General features: G+C 40.6%; 1 protein-coding gene across 1 annotated transcript in view; it reads left to right on the forward strand.

Moving 5' to 3' along the window:
• Positions 1 to 16,598, forward strand: part of cacna1g (calcium channel, voltage-dependent, T type, alpha 1G subunit) — a 257,996-nt gene that overhangs the window by 125,612 nt on the left and 115,786 nt on the right. Inside the window, exons 9-12 of the mRNA XM_060939888.1 lie at positions 5,220 to 5,371; positions 5,725 to 5,910; positions 7,413 to 7,527; positions 7,659 to 7,814. Of these exons, the coding sequence (XP_060795871.1) occupies positions 5,220 to 5,371; positions 5,725 to 5,910; positions 7,413 to 7,527; positions 7,659 to 7,814 (609 nt within the window). The remainder of the gene's footprint in view (positions 1 to 5,219; positions 5,372 to 5,724; positions 5,911 to 7,412; positions 7,528 to 7,658; positions 7,815 to 16,598) is intronic.

Raw genomic sequence — 16,598 nt, forward strand, 5'->3', positions numbered from 1 at the left:
TCTTCTATTTACTCAATTGTCATCAAACTTCATACGCAAACTCTTCATAGCTCACCTGACATGTCCGCCAAATTTTGTGCACTTTCGCCCCTGGGGGTGCTGGTTATGGCGGAAATGATATTGCAGCTTCTGATTTGTCAAACTTGGCAAGCAAACTCTTTTCAAGACCCTTATTGGGGCGCTTGCCATGGTCGACAACGCACGAAATTTGGCTCCTTTTTCTTAGACTGCCACCGCTACTGAGAACCAAAAGCCCAGATCCAGCCGGGCCTCAGGGCCTCTATAGCGCCCCCTAACTCGTTGTGATTTTGGCCTCCCGCTTTAAGGTGCCTGGTTGCCATGTAGTTTGTAGGAGTGGCATGCCATTTGGTACGCATATGTATCTCACTAAGCCGGACAAAAATGTAATGCCAATGCATTAGCCACGCCCAACAGGAAGTGAGGTAATTTCACTTTTGTGCGAAATGCATGGCCACGAAGACGGCGCAACTCCTCCTAGACTGTTCATAGGAATGTCACCAAAATTGATACACATCATCTACAGACATGGCTGACAAAAGTTACTAAATAAGTTTCACGTAGCTTAAACCGCTCAGAAGTTATACGTCAATCAATTTTTAATGCAAAATTTTACATGCTTAAAAATTCATAACACATCTTCTAATTGCTCAAAACTGCTCATACTTCACACGCAAATCCCTCATTGGGCTTCTGACATGTTCCCCATTTTCTGTGATATTTCGCCACTGGGGGCGCTATTTTTGGGCAAACAATCCAATCTTTCCTCAAATTTGGTCAAACTTCACGGCCACCCTCTTACTACCGCCCATGTCATGTATACCACATTTTGGGAATTTTCGTCCATGGGGGGCGCTGTTTTTGGCCGACGCAATTTCTCCAAAACGGGTTTTTGGTAAATAATTCCATAATGCTTTTCCTTCACACCACTACCTTGTGATAGTGCGTTGCTGTTGTAGACACTTATTTCTCCAACTCATAATCGCTCATGTACAGCATAGCGCCACCTTCTGACATGGGAAAAACCAAAAAATTTATTCTTCAAAAATCTATCTCTCATCTTCTATTTACTCAATTGTCATCAAACTTCATACGCAAACTCTTCATAGCTCTCCTGACATATCCGCCAAATTTTGTGCACTTTCACCCCTGGGGGTGCTGGTTATGGCACAAATGATATTGCAGCTTCTGATTGGTCAAACTTGGCAAGCAGACTCTTTACGGTATTTCGCGGGGACGCATGCCCCCGCCCCCCCTGGCCGCTGGCGCGAGGGCCCGTCGAGGCCGCTTGCGGCTTTAATTATTATTATTATTATTATTATTATTATTATTAATTGTTAGAATTAAATATATTTATATTTAATAATCCAAAATGATTATATATACTTTTTATATTTTGGATTATTTTATATAATTTCTAACAAGATCAGGTTAAAGCAGGAAAGAAGGTCTTGCGAATAATAATAATAATGGGGTTGGTCAGTGTCCTAACACCACTGACACATACTGAAACCTGGAACACGCTCAGAAAAGCTTCTTGTGATGTAATGCATTGCAATATCAGTGTCACTATTCTATTGTTGTCCTCCTCACTCCTGCATTAGAAATTCATTAAATACCTCTATATTGAAAACAGAATGCTGTGGGCCTGATACTTGGCATACTCACTCTGTGTGTGTGTGTGTGTGTGTGTAGCTTATCATGTAGATAATGGTGCTGCCATGCAGAACATGGCTAATGTTGTTATTGGGATGCAAGCAGAAAAAGTGCTGGAATTGTATTGTTTTTGTAGATTATGAACCAAGTTGCATATTATGTGACTTACACATTAAGTAGTAACCTACCTTTGTGAACAATTCTCAAGATTTTTGGCCTATCTTTATGAAATTTGTGTCACACAACTCAGCAAAGTGTGAAACTTAATTATTATCAGAAAAACACGTCGAGATCTGTAGACAGTACAGCTGCCACCTGTCAATCAGTTCTAGGGATGCGGAGCCTAATTTACTCGGGCAGCTGTAACTCTTAATTGATTGCATGGATCTGTATAAAACGTGTATAGAGAAAAAGATTCTCAGATCATATGCAAGTTATGGGGCTAATCTGTAAATTATGGGACTAATCTGTATCAGTTTGATAATACGCCAGAAGGTGGTCTGAACTGAAGAAGAAGAAGAAGAACTGATTACTTCAAAAACATGGCCACCAATGACCAATCAGGTTTAAGAAGGCATTTGACAGGATTAACATTAAAGCAGATACGCAGAGCCTTTATTTTTAAATGCATTTCTGAGTGGATAGTATCTCCATCCTTGACTCTTGTATGCTGCATAAATGGGAAAAATATATATTTTTGAGAGTTAAAATCGACCACAAAGTTGGCATTCCAGCTGCCCCGCTGAGCCAGCCAGCCCTGAGTGTATGATGTCACTGCGATAACCGGTTTTAAGGCCGAGGCCTTTAACAACTATAGACCAAACTCATGTCAATAAAAATGTATGGTGAAAGTAAGAAATACCGTTACTGACTTGCTCAACTAAGACTGATTTGACTTCACTGATTGTGGGTTGACTCTCATTAAAACAGGATAGGTGTTATAACTTATGCAACATACATGTACATGCATGCATTTTCACTGATAAAATGTAAAAGGCTAATTAAATAATCAGATGAACTGAGACAATCACATTCTGAAGCAAATTAAATAATCTTATACTGGTAACTTAAACACACAATACAAGTTACATGTATTAATCTAAATGCAGGTAAACAACGAGTGTTGTTGTTTTTGTTGTTTTGTATCCAAATGAGAGTCGCAGCTTACCCGTCTGTGTTCTCGCTTCTTGAAGGCCGATCTTGTGGCTGATTTGTTTTGAAACAATCTGACTTTCAGTTGTTCGTTCACTTCTCCGTTCATTCGCTTCTTCCACGTAAGGGCGAGATATTGCTGCTGAGGCAAGCATATCCAGCGGAAAAATCAGATGGCTGGTCCACTCATTCTCCATTTTCTCCACACAAAGTACTCCGCCATTACTGCTCGGCTCAGGCAATTACTAAAACCCAGAACGGGGCGGGGCGGTATGTCACCGGTTTTAGCAACAACCGTGGGGAGGTAACTGCCTGAACAATAACATGTCCCGTCCTGTTCCATCCTGGGTTTTAGCAACAACCCTTGGCTGACACTCTGGGAGAACTGGTGCAACTGAACTTACTTTCCTTTTCTTATAATTTTATTTTCCTTTAATTGTTGGTACTGCACCTTCTTTCAATACGGGCTTATAGCCAACACTCCTCAACAGATCAGAGGTTTCGTACGAGTCTTCAGTAAAATGTGCAGAGCAGAGGAGAAACCACTTTGTAGGCGCCCAATGTGCCCGTGAACTTCTTGCAAAATGCGTCCAAATCTTTACAGTTTGAACATTCTTGGGCCATAAATGCAATGTAAATCCACCTTCTGTCATGTTGCTGCACCTGCCAGCAACACATCTATGTGGCATGATGATAAATTAGCTCAAAATGGAGGATCGGAGTTGCAGTCAGCTCTGTGTTTTAGTATAGCGGAAATGGCGATGAGACCGATAGCCTTCCTGCAGTGACGTCACAGACGTCAAGGTCATTCACTCAGACCGCTACCTATATGAATCAGTTTAATCGTAAAAATTACTATATTAGATTTATTGTTAACAATTAAAACTATTCCTGTGCCATTCTTGAGGTCTCAAGGCATTTATAAACAAAAAGTGAGGCCATGGTTCTGCGTCTATGCTTTAAGCTATTGTCATAAAATTAGAATAATAGAACACTTTTAACTGATCTCAGTAAGATCTCTGGGGACTATTCATGTCTCCCCCCCCCCCCCCCCCCCCCACACACACAGAAGAAGCATATGTCTTTTAAAATAGGTGCAAAATAAAATTTATCTTTTGTTCTGCTGATTCTTTTGCTGATTTTTGCCCTATCTTTACAACATGTCATGTTACTCCCCAGAGTTTGAATCTTAATAATTATCAAAAGCATGTTGAGATTTATAAACAATATGACCACCACATTCCAATCAATCCTAGTGGGGCAAGCTTGGTTTACTCAAACAGCTGTAACTCAAGACTTTTAGAGATTCGCATGAAACTTGAAAGGCATGTTGTAGGCCAAGGTTCTGAACAGGTCAACAAAGTCCGGGGCATGGTCATTAAAAGAAGATTAACTTGAAATAGATGTTTCTCAGGAACTGCAAGTCTAATCAAGCTGGAATTTGGTGTACAGTACTGCGTTACAGCAGCACGGTGGTGTAGTGGTTAGCGCTGTCTCCTCACAGCAAGAAGGTCCGGGTTCGAGCCCCGTGGCCGGCGAGGGCCTTTCTGTGCAGAGTTTGCATGTTCTCCCCGTGTCCGCGTGGGTTTCCTCCGGGTGCTCCGGTTTCCCCCACAGTCCAAAGACATGCAGGTTAGGTTAACTGGTGACTCTAAATTGACCGTAGGTGTGAATGTGAATGGTTGTCTGTGTCTATGTGTCAGCCCTGTGATGACCTGGCGACTTGTCCAGGGTGTACCCCGCCTTTCGCCCGTAGTCAGCTGGGATAGGCTCCAGCTTGCCTGCGATCCTTTAGAACAGGATAAAGCGGCTAGAGATAATGAGATGAGATGAGAATGAGAGTACTGCGTTACTGCATCATAGTGTTAAGTGTATTTTTATTGATGTCTGGTTTACTTCAAAAGCATGGACACCATCATCCAATCAGATCACAGCAGGCATTTCATACTATTAGCATTGAATATGTACATCTATGGTGTCTTTTTTGGTTTATAAAACTTGGCAAGACCTGGGCATTGGGGCAATATTTGAGAAGGATGTTTGGACCTCACAGATCACTACTTGTGGATTTTTAAAATGTATTTGTTTGTTTCTATGCTCTTTTAAAAACCACGGAAACCTGTGCCATGAGCTGAAATGATCAAATAATGACTTTTAAATCAACCCGGTGGGGGGAAAAAAATCTCTTAATCTGTTTTATGAGTATGGTGTTTGCAGTGTGCAGTCTGTAATTAATCATTTGTAATGAAACATTCCTATCTCTGCGTGTACCGTTTTAAAAAATTTTAAATGATATTCTCTGCCTGGAGCTGTTAGAGCATTGTGCTTGTTCTAAAACTGCTGTATTTCTGACTTCCTGTCTTTCTTGTTTTCTTGTTTTCCATGTGGCTCAGCCTGATGAGTTAACCAATGCGCTGGAGATCAGTAATATTGTGTTTACCAGTCTGTTTTCCCTGGAAATGCTCCTGAAGCTGCTGGTGTATGGCCCTTTTGGCTACATCAAGAACCCTTACAACATTTTTGATGGCATTATTGTCATAATAAGGTACGTGTGTGCATCAGCAGTGCAGGAGTTTAGAAGCACGCTGTCAGCATCACTGCGGCTATAATATTTTGTCATGTTCGTCATGATTATTAGAATTCTTTCTGGCAGTTACTTCAAAATAGTGGCACCTTGACAAATTGCACCCATTACTGAGCCAGTGACAGCTGGTCTGTTCAGTCTGGTAACTGTCAGCTGTCAGGATGATGATTTTCTTTTCCTATTCATGCACTGATATTTATGACACTGTTGAATTTGCCTCTTTTCTGTGAAGATCCTTGAAATCTCAGAGGAGTTAAGATTATTGTGTGCATAATGTAAGTTAAAAGCCATCTGTGTGTTTGTGTGTGGTGCAGTGTGTGGGAGATCGTGGGCCAGCAGGGTGGGGGTTTGTCAGTGCTGAGGACCTTCAGGTTGATGCGGGTGCTGAAGCTGGTGCGCTTCATGCCAGCGCTGCAGAGACAGCTTGTGGTTCTGATGAAGACTATGGACAACGTGGCCACTTTCTGCATGCTGCTGATGCTCTTTATCTTCATCTTCAGGTCTGAACGAGTGAGAAGAAGGACAGTTATGTATTATGTATGAACCCCACTGTTAGCTCTAATTTGGACCAGCAGAAATACCAGTCTGCTACAGCATTGGCTGTAAACTGAAACTTATAAAATGCTGACAGTTCTACGACTTTAAGATATTTACCGATAATATTATGACTCTCAATATTCCTCAACATATTTTGTGGGATCTGTTTATATATTTGTTATTATTTTGGAGTACACCTTCTCACATACAGCACCAGTCAAAAGTTTGGACACACCTTCTAACTCAATGTTTTTCTTTATTTTTATTAATTAAAATACACTTCGTGTCTTAAAGTAATGATGGACGTCGTTTCTCTTTACTTAGTTGAGCGGTTTCTTGACATAATATGGATTACTGCAGGTTTGGAATAGGGCTATTTACTGTATTTTTATTATTTACTGTTTACTGTTTGATCTCAAATGCATTAAGAAAAGGCAAGAAATTGCACTAATTAACTTTTGATGAGGCACATCTTTTAATTGAAAAGCGTTCCAGGTGACTACCTCATGAAGCTGGTTAAGATAATGCCAGTAGTGTGCAAAGCAGCATCAAAGTAAACGGTGGCTACTTTGAAGAATCTAAAATATGAAATATATATTTTTAACACTTTTTTTGTTTACCACATAATTCCATATATGCTCTAGCCTGGGCCCGCCCATCCTAAGCGTGACGCAACACGAGGGCCTGTTGCGAGCTTAGTCTGGCCAGGCAAGCTATCTACGGCTCTTCCAAGCTCCCGAAAAATCGGGAGCCAATCAACTTTGAGCATCTCCAACGGCCCTGGGTAGAGGCGTGTTGAAGGCAGTGACGTAGTAGAACTGCGACCGGAAGCCATAGATTGTTTACAGAATCTATGCCGGAAGCGCTTCATTCACTAGAAACATTACGAACATGGAGCAGCGGCAAGCCTTTGACACAGCGGTAGATGCTGTATTGAAAGCATTCAACGGGAAGTTCTCATTGAAAATGGAGCAAAGAGCAGCCCTGGAGGTATTTATCTTCTTCCTGTTACTCAAGCAGTTTCCGTCGCGTCACATACGTCAGAGGAAAGAGTGATGTGATTGGTTTAAGCTTCGTCACAGCCTTTTCTGGCTTCGACCAGTAGCAAACTGAGGCATTTCAGGGAGGCGGGTCAACCACGCCTTTGGGAAACGGTTGGGCTTAATATCTTTGCCAGACCAAATGCTCGCAGAGCTTTGAAGTCGCATTAGCCAGACTATATATGCTCCATATGTCATTTTATAGTTTTGATGTCTTCATTATTGTTCTACAATGTAGAAAATTAGTCAAAAATCCTATGAATGAGTCAGTGTGTCCAAACTTTTAACTGCTATTGTATATTCATATTTTTCTAAAATGTCAGACTGAACCTAATAATCCCACAGTCTTAATGTACCACTGGATGAAACTGTATGATGTTAACATTGTTTTAACACTCTGAAAACTTTTGCTCTGTTTGAAACAGTATTTTGGGAATGCACCTGTTTGGGTGTAAGTTTGGCTCGGAGAGAGATGGTGACACAATGCCCGACCGCAAGAATTTCGACTCTTTGCTCTGGGCCATTGTCACAGTGTTTCAGGTACCGGTAATTGTGCCCAATACAATGTGAAAGCATTATCGTCCTTGACAACTCAGTATTAATTTCAATATATTTGTAAAAAATAAAAATAGAAGAGTGCTGAGTGTTACATCTTTAACTGCCACTATTAGATCCTCACTCAAGAGGACTGGAATAAGGTTCTCTATAACGGCATGGCCTCCACCTCACCTGTGGCAGCTCTCTACTTCATCGCCCTGATGACCTTTGGGAATTACGTGCTGTTCAACTTGCTGGTGGCTATCTTAGTCGAGGGCTTCCAGACTGAGGTAGGGCAATCCTCATATGATCTCCCTCCAACATTTACTTTTTGCTCACCCTTTGTCTTCCTTTTCTGCTCTCCTCCCTCTCTACCCCTGCCTGTCTTTCTCATTCTTTCCATTCCTCTCCTGCTGATCATATTCCAAGTCTGTCTTTTTCCTCTCAGCTATTCTCGCTCCTTCTCTTCTTTCTCCCTTCGCTCTCCTTTTTCTCTAATGGTTTTCATTTTTTTTTCAGCAGGCATTGATGAGTTCCTCTTTGCATTTTCTCTGTGGGAGCATCAATCTCATGCCAGCTCCATGCTCTTGCTCACCTCTGAGCACTTTGTCTTGCATTCCTCCCTTCATTTTCTCCTTTGTTTCTTTCTCTGGTCTTATGCAAGCACTTATCACCCAACACATAGCAGCTATTCCTCTGTGGCAGATATACAGACAGAAAGAAAACAAAGGGAAGAAAAGGATAACCCCTGGATAAATCAGACATGAAGGCTATACCCATGTATCATTTTTGGGTGGAGAGGGTTCTCTTTGAAAAGAGGTGCAGACTGGCTTCTACGCCGTTTTAATTAAACACCATCTCTCTTGCCGCAAGCTGTAAAAACAACGACTTTGATCTTCTCGCTTTAGACAGGCAATGATGAAGGGCGCATTTTTCACATTTAACACTACAATGAAAATGGAATCACAAAGTGGAAAAGTCAGTCTGTCAGATATTTTTTACCATTCTCAGCAGCTGTTCTAGATATAGTCAAATGGTTTGAATTAATATACACATTTCTGTCAGAAACTGTGACTCTAGTGTGAAGTTTTAATTCAGGTTGGAAACCATTTACATGAACTATCTAAAAACGTAATAGGTCAGGGCCCAGTGACTGTAGAACATTTACGGTACTAATTGCAGAACTATCTTGGTGAGGATAATATACACCAACTTTAGTTATCATATGGAACATCATCCCTTTCTAAACACTTAACAGTGCCATTGAATTTGCTTTATTAAACATTTGTTAAATGGCTGAAGGTGGTGGTTGAAGCTCGAAGTATCTCCACTCATTAAGGTGAACAGGCCTGGTCATTTTGCCTGACAGATTGAAGTAGCTATTTTATTGCATAATGGCAGAGGAAATTATTTTAGTCACTTTAAAGATTTCAAAAATAAATGCTTTATTATCATAAATTAGCTTCCTGAAAATTAGACAGATGTTCTTTTTTTTTTCCTTTGCTAAATAAGTACATTCGGAAATACCTCCATTTTCAACTTGGTTACTCCACTTCCAATGCTTCCAATTTTTTTTCTCTTAACACATCCCAAAGGGGTTTACTATTTATTTATTTATTTATTTTTAACTCGCATCCTTTTCTTCAAAAACCATCAGATGGATGAGATACGGTATGTTAAGGAGAGAGATGCAGGCCCTGGACTATAACCCTGGTAGCACCACACTGCTTCGACCAGTGTTTCAAGCAAATACTGTACCTCTACACAATCAGTTCATGGAAGTGGGTGTGATCTCAGTTACACCATCATATACTGTAATGTCAGTTTCCTGACGCATTCAATTATTTGGTCTAAGTAAGCCAGTACCTTTTGGTTGCACCCTTCCATTGCGGTTTCTTTTAGCACTGTGAGAAATATTTATTACAGGGGAATTTTTTTTTTTTAAAAGTCACCGTGTTGTGATGTTGAGAGAATTTATGTTAACCGCAAGTGTATGAATATCTTTCTATCTGTCTTTTTTCTATCTGCGTATCTGTTTGTGTCTAAAATATTTCTCCTTAATTCTATACTGCTTTTCTGTCTCGTTAACTATAGTGGTGCTTAAAAGTTTGTGAACTCTTCAGAATTTTCTATATTTCTGCATACATATGACCTAAAACAACATCAGATTTTCACACAAGTCCTAAAAGTAGATAAAGAGAACCGAGTTAAACAAATGAGACAAAAATATTATACTTGGTCATTTATTTATTGAGGAAAATGATCCAATATTGCATATCTGTGAATGGCTAAAGTATATGAACCTTTGCTTTCAGTATCTGGTATGGCCCCCTTGTGCAGCAATAACTGCAACTAAACGTTTCCGGTAACTGTTGATCAGTCCTGCACACCGGCTTGGAGGAATTTTAGCCCATTCATCTGTACAGAAGAGCTTCAACTCTGGGATGTTGGTGGGTTTCCTCACATGAACTGCTCGCTTCAGGTCCTTCCACAACATTTTGATTGGATTAAGGTCAGGACTTTGACTTGGCCATTCCAAAACATTAACTTTATTCTTCTTTAACCATTCTTTGGTAGAATGACTTGTGTGCTTAGGGTTGTTGTCTTGCTGCATGACCCACCTTCTCTTGAGATTCAGTTCATGGACAGATGTCCTGACATTTTCCTTTAGAATTCGCTGGTATAATTCAGAATTCATTGTTCCATCAATGATGGCAAGCCGTCCTGGCCCAGATGCAGCAAAACAGGCCCAAACCATGATACTACAACCACCACCATGTTTCACAGATGGGATAAGGTTCTTATGCTGGAATGCAGTGTTTTCCTTTCTCCAAACATAACGCTCCTCATTTAAACCAAAAAGTTCTATTTTGGTCTCATCCATCCACAAAACATTTTTCCAATAGCCTTCTTGTCCATGTGATCCATCCACAAAACATTTTTCCAATAGCCTTCTGGCTTGTCCACGTGATCTTTAGCAACCTGCAGATGAGCAGCAATGTTCTTTTTGGAGAGCAGTGGCTTTCTTCTTGCAACCCTGCCATGCACACCATTGTTGTTCAGTGTTCTCCTGATGGTGGACTCATGAACATTAACATCAGCCAATGTGAAAGAGGCCTTCAGTTGCTTAGAAGTTACCCTGGGGTCCTTTGTGACCTCGCCGACTATTACACACCTTGCTCTTGGAGTGATCTTTGTTGGTCGACCACTCCTGGGGAGGGTAACAATAGTCTTGAATTTCCTCCATTTGTACACAATCTGTCTGACTGTGGGTTGGTGGAGTCCAAACTCTTTAGAGATGGTTTTGTAACCTTTTCCAGCCTGATGAGCATCAACAACTCTTTTTCTGAGGTCCTCAGAAATCTCCTTTGTTCATGCCATGATACACTTCCACAAACATGTGTTGTGAAGATCAGACTTTGATAGATCCCTGTTCTTTAAATAAAACAGGGTGCCCACTCACACCTGATTGCAGGCCTAGAAATTCATATATTTTTTCACCAGCCAGCCGGACTAGTTACCTTCCAAAGTAACTAGCCAAACAGAAAATCAACTTGCCAAAATTTGTTCATGTATGAATTTTACTTCTGTCAAAAATAACACAAAAGAGAGTAGTTACCATTGTTCATGACTAATGTGCATTTATTTCAAAATCCGAGTATTTTGATACTGTTGTTAAATACATAAATGAGAACAACACAGAGCACCATAATATAATATCAACAAATAATAATATATTGGAAAACTTGGCAACTTGGTGTATGAGTATTGAAAACCAATATACTTACTATCATGACTATAGCACCCAAAATATATCCAACATGCTTTCTGTATTTAACCATTTATGAGAGAGAAAGCATTAGGAGCTTCATATTGACTAGGAATCAACTTGAAAAAAATTAATTATTCCATAAAAATCGCTTTGCAGCCAAGGCCTACCCTGCTCCCACGTTTGCTTATAAGTCCTTTGTTGTTTCTCCTTCTCGTATGCTTTATCGGCGCCCTTTTTCTCCTCTTCAGACCGAGGTCGCTTTGTCCCCATCTCTGGTGGTTTCTGTACACCTTTCAGAAAATTCCACATTGCAGTGTAGCTTTGGTAGATGTAAACAACAACAAAAACACGTGTTTAAATGGGTGGTAATGTGGCCACATCTATTGAATTTGATAACGAGATTCCCGCGATATTCAATGAAATGCGTTATATGCATGCACAGTAGTGAAAAAACCGACAGCCTGACTCGTACACGATATGATTCGGAATTCTTTGGTATTTTCCATCCTGCCGATAAACACATCGATTAACACAGACACAGCACACGCTTAATATGTGGTGGCTTTAGTTGACGGTGTGTCTGAATCTTCGCTTCATATATATTTGATAGGCTCCAGCTTGCCTGCGACCCTGTAGAAGGATAAAGCGGCTAGAGATAATGAGATGAGATGAGATTTTCAATTAGCCAGCCGGGCTGGGTAGTGACAGGAATTACCCGCCAAATAACAAATTAAGTCGCCTCGGGTGACCGGACCACCGCGAATTTCGAGCCGTGCCTGATTGTCATCCCACTGATTGAAAACACCTGACTCTAATTTCACCTTCAAATTAACTGCTAATCCTAGAGGTTCACATACTTTTGCCACTCACAGATATGTAATATTGGATCATTTTCCTCAATAAATAAATGATCAAGTATAATATTTTTGTCTGATTTGTTTAACCGGGTTCTCTTTATCTACTTTTAGGACTTGTGTGAAAATCTGATGATGTTTTAGGTCATATTTATGCAGAAATATAGAAAATTCTAAAGGGTTCACAACCTTTCAAGCACCACTGTACTTTCCTGTCTGAGGTCGAAAAAAATTTCTAACACATCTCCACTTTAGGAACTGACCAAGAGGGAAGACTTGCATGGTCAGCTGAGCTGTATTCAGTTGCCAGTAGACTCAGGGGTATGTAACACTCCTCTTGACGTAACCCACTGCGACTAATCAGGAGGTCCTCAGAGTTTGTGCACTGTGTCACTTGTGGTTGTTTGCATAGAAACAGATTTGTCTTTAAAGTCCCTCTTCAGGTTCACTTGCTCAATGCCTGCAGGCAAAATCCAAACCTTGTAAAGCCTCTTTATTTTATCTGACTTGTAGAGGATGTTTTTAGGGCTTATGGAAAGCCACAGTGAAATCAGGCAAAGCCAGCCAGACTACCAAACAAAAGCAAATAAAAGGATTGAGAACTCACTTTAAATTGACTTGAAAATCACTCTGCACAAGATAGCTTAAAGTACTATCCCACATCCAAGAGTGATTTGCCCTTTATTATTGTTCATTTTGTTTGTTTTCATAGCTTTCACTTCATGCCATCATTGGTTATATTACCAATTCTATTGGAACAATGGGACACTGAGATTGGAGGTTTGGTAATTATGGGAAAAAAGCTCTTGATCCTGTTGAGGAGACTGTTTGTTCATTTTTCTGGGCATCATCGCTTTTATTTTTTTCCTTTGGCATGCAGCTGTGCTAGGTGACATATGCAGTCAGAGGTCATAATGAAAGGTTATCATCAGGCTCACATGTCTGTTGCTCAACATCATACCATCCCTATCAACAAATGCAAAGTCTCATCTCATCTCATTATCTCTAGCCGCTTTATCCTGTTCTACAGGGTCGCAGGCAAGCTGGAGCCTATCCCAGCTGACTATGGGCGAAAGGCGGGGTACACCCTGGACAAGTCGCCAGGTCATCACAGGGCTGACACATAGACACAGACAACCATCCACACTCACATTCACACCTACGGTCAATTTAGAGTCACCAGTTAGCCTAACCTGCATGTCTTTGGACTGTGGGAGAAACCGGAGCACCCGGAGGAAACCCACGCGGACACGGTGAGAACATGCAAACTCCGCACAGAAAGGCCCTCGCCGGCCACGGGGCTCAAACCCGGACCTTCTTGCTGTGAGGCGACAGCGCTAACCACTACACCACCGTGCCGCCCCAAATGCAAAGTCATCTTTCAAATCGTAGTCATTAACATATTGCAGTTCATTTGAAGATTGCTGATTATAATCGTTTGAGCAAGTCTAATCTCCTCAAAATGAAAAAAAAAAAAAACAGTCCTGTGAACAACCCCATACACACCCAGCTTAGAATGAAGCTGATATTAGCCACAAAAATTATTACTACTCTCATTAAGCTAGGATGACACCAAAGAGGCGTTTAGCTGTTTTTGGCATTTATAAGGAAGGATACAGCCAATTGAATTTACTGAGTAGGTCAATTAAAGCCCCAGAAACCCAATGAGCCCTGAAACACGTCTCACCAGTCCTCCTGGCCTCTCTCCACTGAGAAAAACCACATGGGAGTGAGGATTTAGAACGCCAAATCACGGTCACACAGACATCTGCTCTACTAACTCCACACGGCTGGCTCCAGGTGAAGAACTACACAAGGTGATAATGCTAACCTAAAGAGAAAGAGCACACACAGGCAAACAAAAGGTGTGGAAAATGGTTTGAACTGCCACCTACGATCCTCTCACAGCTGTGCTTATTATGTTTTGTTCTTCACCGCATATAAAGCGATACATCTCTTTTCCAGTCTTGATTTTTCAGATTCAGAAATCTTTTGAAGTTCTTTTGTTTTTGCTCACATCGTACTTGATGTTATGCCCTCCCATCTTGACAAGTCCTGTTCAGTGTTCACTATTCTTTGTTTTAGCCATGGTGGGAAATGATTATTGTTTTATTGTACAATAATCCCACTGGTTTCAGGCTCTTTCACACATCCATCACTCAGTTGTCACCTTTTGTTGCAAAAACAATTCCTCACAAAGTTTGGACTGGATTGTTTTAAAGTGAAACCAGTGGGAGGCATTGACATTAGTTAGAAAGGTTTGTCAGAATAGTTTTTAGTCTTCCTCTTTCTCTTTTAATCATTCTCTTCTCTCAGTTTGAACATCATAGTGCTGTAAGAATGAAAATCAGATACCAACAGGGAATACAAAAATAATTAATTTGGCATCAGTTTCGTGACCAAGAACTCCATAGTTAATTGGCTGCTTCATTAGGATTTCATTTTCCCAATCCAATTTGCTCCTGCTTTTCATGTTCAAAACCATCCAGACGGTCGCATCAGAAAGTTACTTTAAATTTTGCAATAGAGATATGATGGTACCTGCTTTTATTAACATATACACATACACTACCGTTCAAAAGTTTGGGGTCACTTTGAAATGTCCTTATTTTTGAAAGAAAAGCACTGTTCTTTTCAGTGAAGATCACTTTAAACTAATCAGAAATCCACTCTATACATTGCTAATGTGCTAAATGACTATTCTAGCTGCAAATGTCTGGTTTTTGGTGCAATATCTCCATAGGTGTATAGAGGCCCATTTCCAGCAACTCTCACTCCAGTGTTCTAATGGTACAATGTGTTTGCTCATTGCCTCAGAAGGCTAATGGATGATTAGAAAACCCTTGTACAATCATGTTAGCACAGCTGAAAACAGTTGAGCTCTTTAGAGAAGCTATAAAACTGACCTTCCTTTGAGCAGATTGAGTTTCTGGAGCATCACATTTGGGGGTCGATTAAATGCTCAAAATGGCCAGAAAAATGTCTTGACTAGATTTTCTATTCATTTTACAACTTATGGTGGTAAATAAAAGTGTGACTTTTCATGGAAAACACAAAATTGTCTGGGTGACCCCAAACTTTTGAACGGTAGTGTATAGTTTGAAATTCATGGTTCACAATTTCAGCCTTTCCTAAGATGAAGTTTTTTAATTGGCTAGATTCTATCTATCTACAGTGGTGCTTGAAAGTTTGTGAACCCTTTAGAATTTTCTATATTTCTGCATAAATATGACCTAAAACATCATCAGATTTTCACACAAGTCCTAAAAGTAGATAAAGAGAACCCAGTTAAACAAATGAGACAAAAATATGATACTTGGTCATTTATTTATTGAGGAAAATGATCCAATATTACATATCTGTGAGTGGCAAAAGTATGTGAACCTTTGCTTTCAGTATCTGGTGTGGCCCCCTTGTGCAGCAATAACTGCAACTAAACGTTTCCGGTAACTGTTGATCAGTCCTGCACACCGGCTTGGAGGAACTTTAGCCCATTCCTCCGTACAGAACAGCTTCAACTCTGGGATGTTGGTGGGTTTCCTCACATGAACTGCTTGCTTCAGGTCCTTTCACAATATTTCCATTGGATTAAGGTCAGGACTTTGACTTGGCCATTCCAAAACATTAACTTTATTCTTCTTTAACCATTATTTGGTAGAACGACTTGTGTGCTTAGGGTCGTTGTCTTGCTGCATGACCCACCTTCTCTTGAGATTCAGTTCATGGACAGATGTCCTGACATTTTCCTTTAGAATTCACTGTTATAATTCAGAATTCATTGTTCCATCAATCCTGGCAAGCCGTCCTGGCCCAGATGCAGCAAAACAGGCCCAAACCATGATACTACCACCACCATATTTCACAGATGGGATAAGGTTCTTATGCTGGTTCTTATGCTGTTTTCCTTTCTCGAAACATAATGCTTCTCATTTAAACCAAAAAGTTCTATTTTGGTCTCATCCATCCACAAAACATTTTTCCAATAGCCTTCTGGCTTGTCCACGTGATCTTTAGCAAACTGCAGAAGAGCAGCAATGTTCTTTTTGGAGAGCAGTGGCTTTCTCCTTACAACCCTGCCATGCACATCATTGTTGTTCAGTGTTCTCCTGATGGTGGACTCATGAACATTAACATCAGCCGATGTGAAAGAGGCCTTCAGTTGCTTAGAAGTTACCCTGGGGTCCTTTGTGACCTCGCCGACTATTACACACCTTGCTCTTGGAGTGATCTTTGTTGGTCGACCACTCCTGGGGAGGGTAACAATGGTCTTGAATTTCCTCCATTTGTACACAATCTGTCTGACTGTGGACTGGTGGAGTCCAAACTCTTTAGAGATGGTTTTGTAACCTTTTCCAGCCTGATGAGCATCAACAACTCTTTTTCTGAGGTCCTCAGAAATCTCCTTTGTTCATGCCATGATACACTTCCACAAACATGTGTTGTGAAGA

This window comes from Neoarius graeffei, chromosome 14 (assembly GCF_027579695.1).
Source record: "Neoarius graeffei isolate fNeoGra1 chromosome 14, fNeoGra1.pri, whole genome shotgun sequence".
NCBI lineage: Eukaryota > Metazoa > Chordata > Actinopteri > Siluriformes > Ariidae > Neoarius > Neoarius graeffei.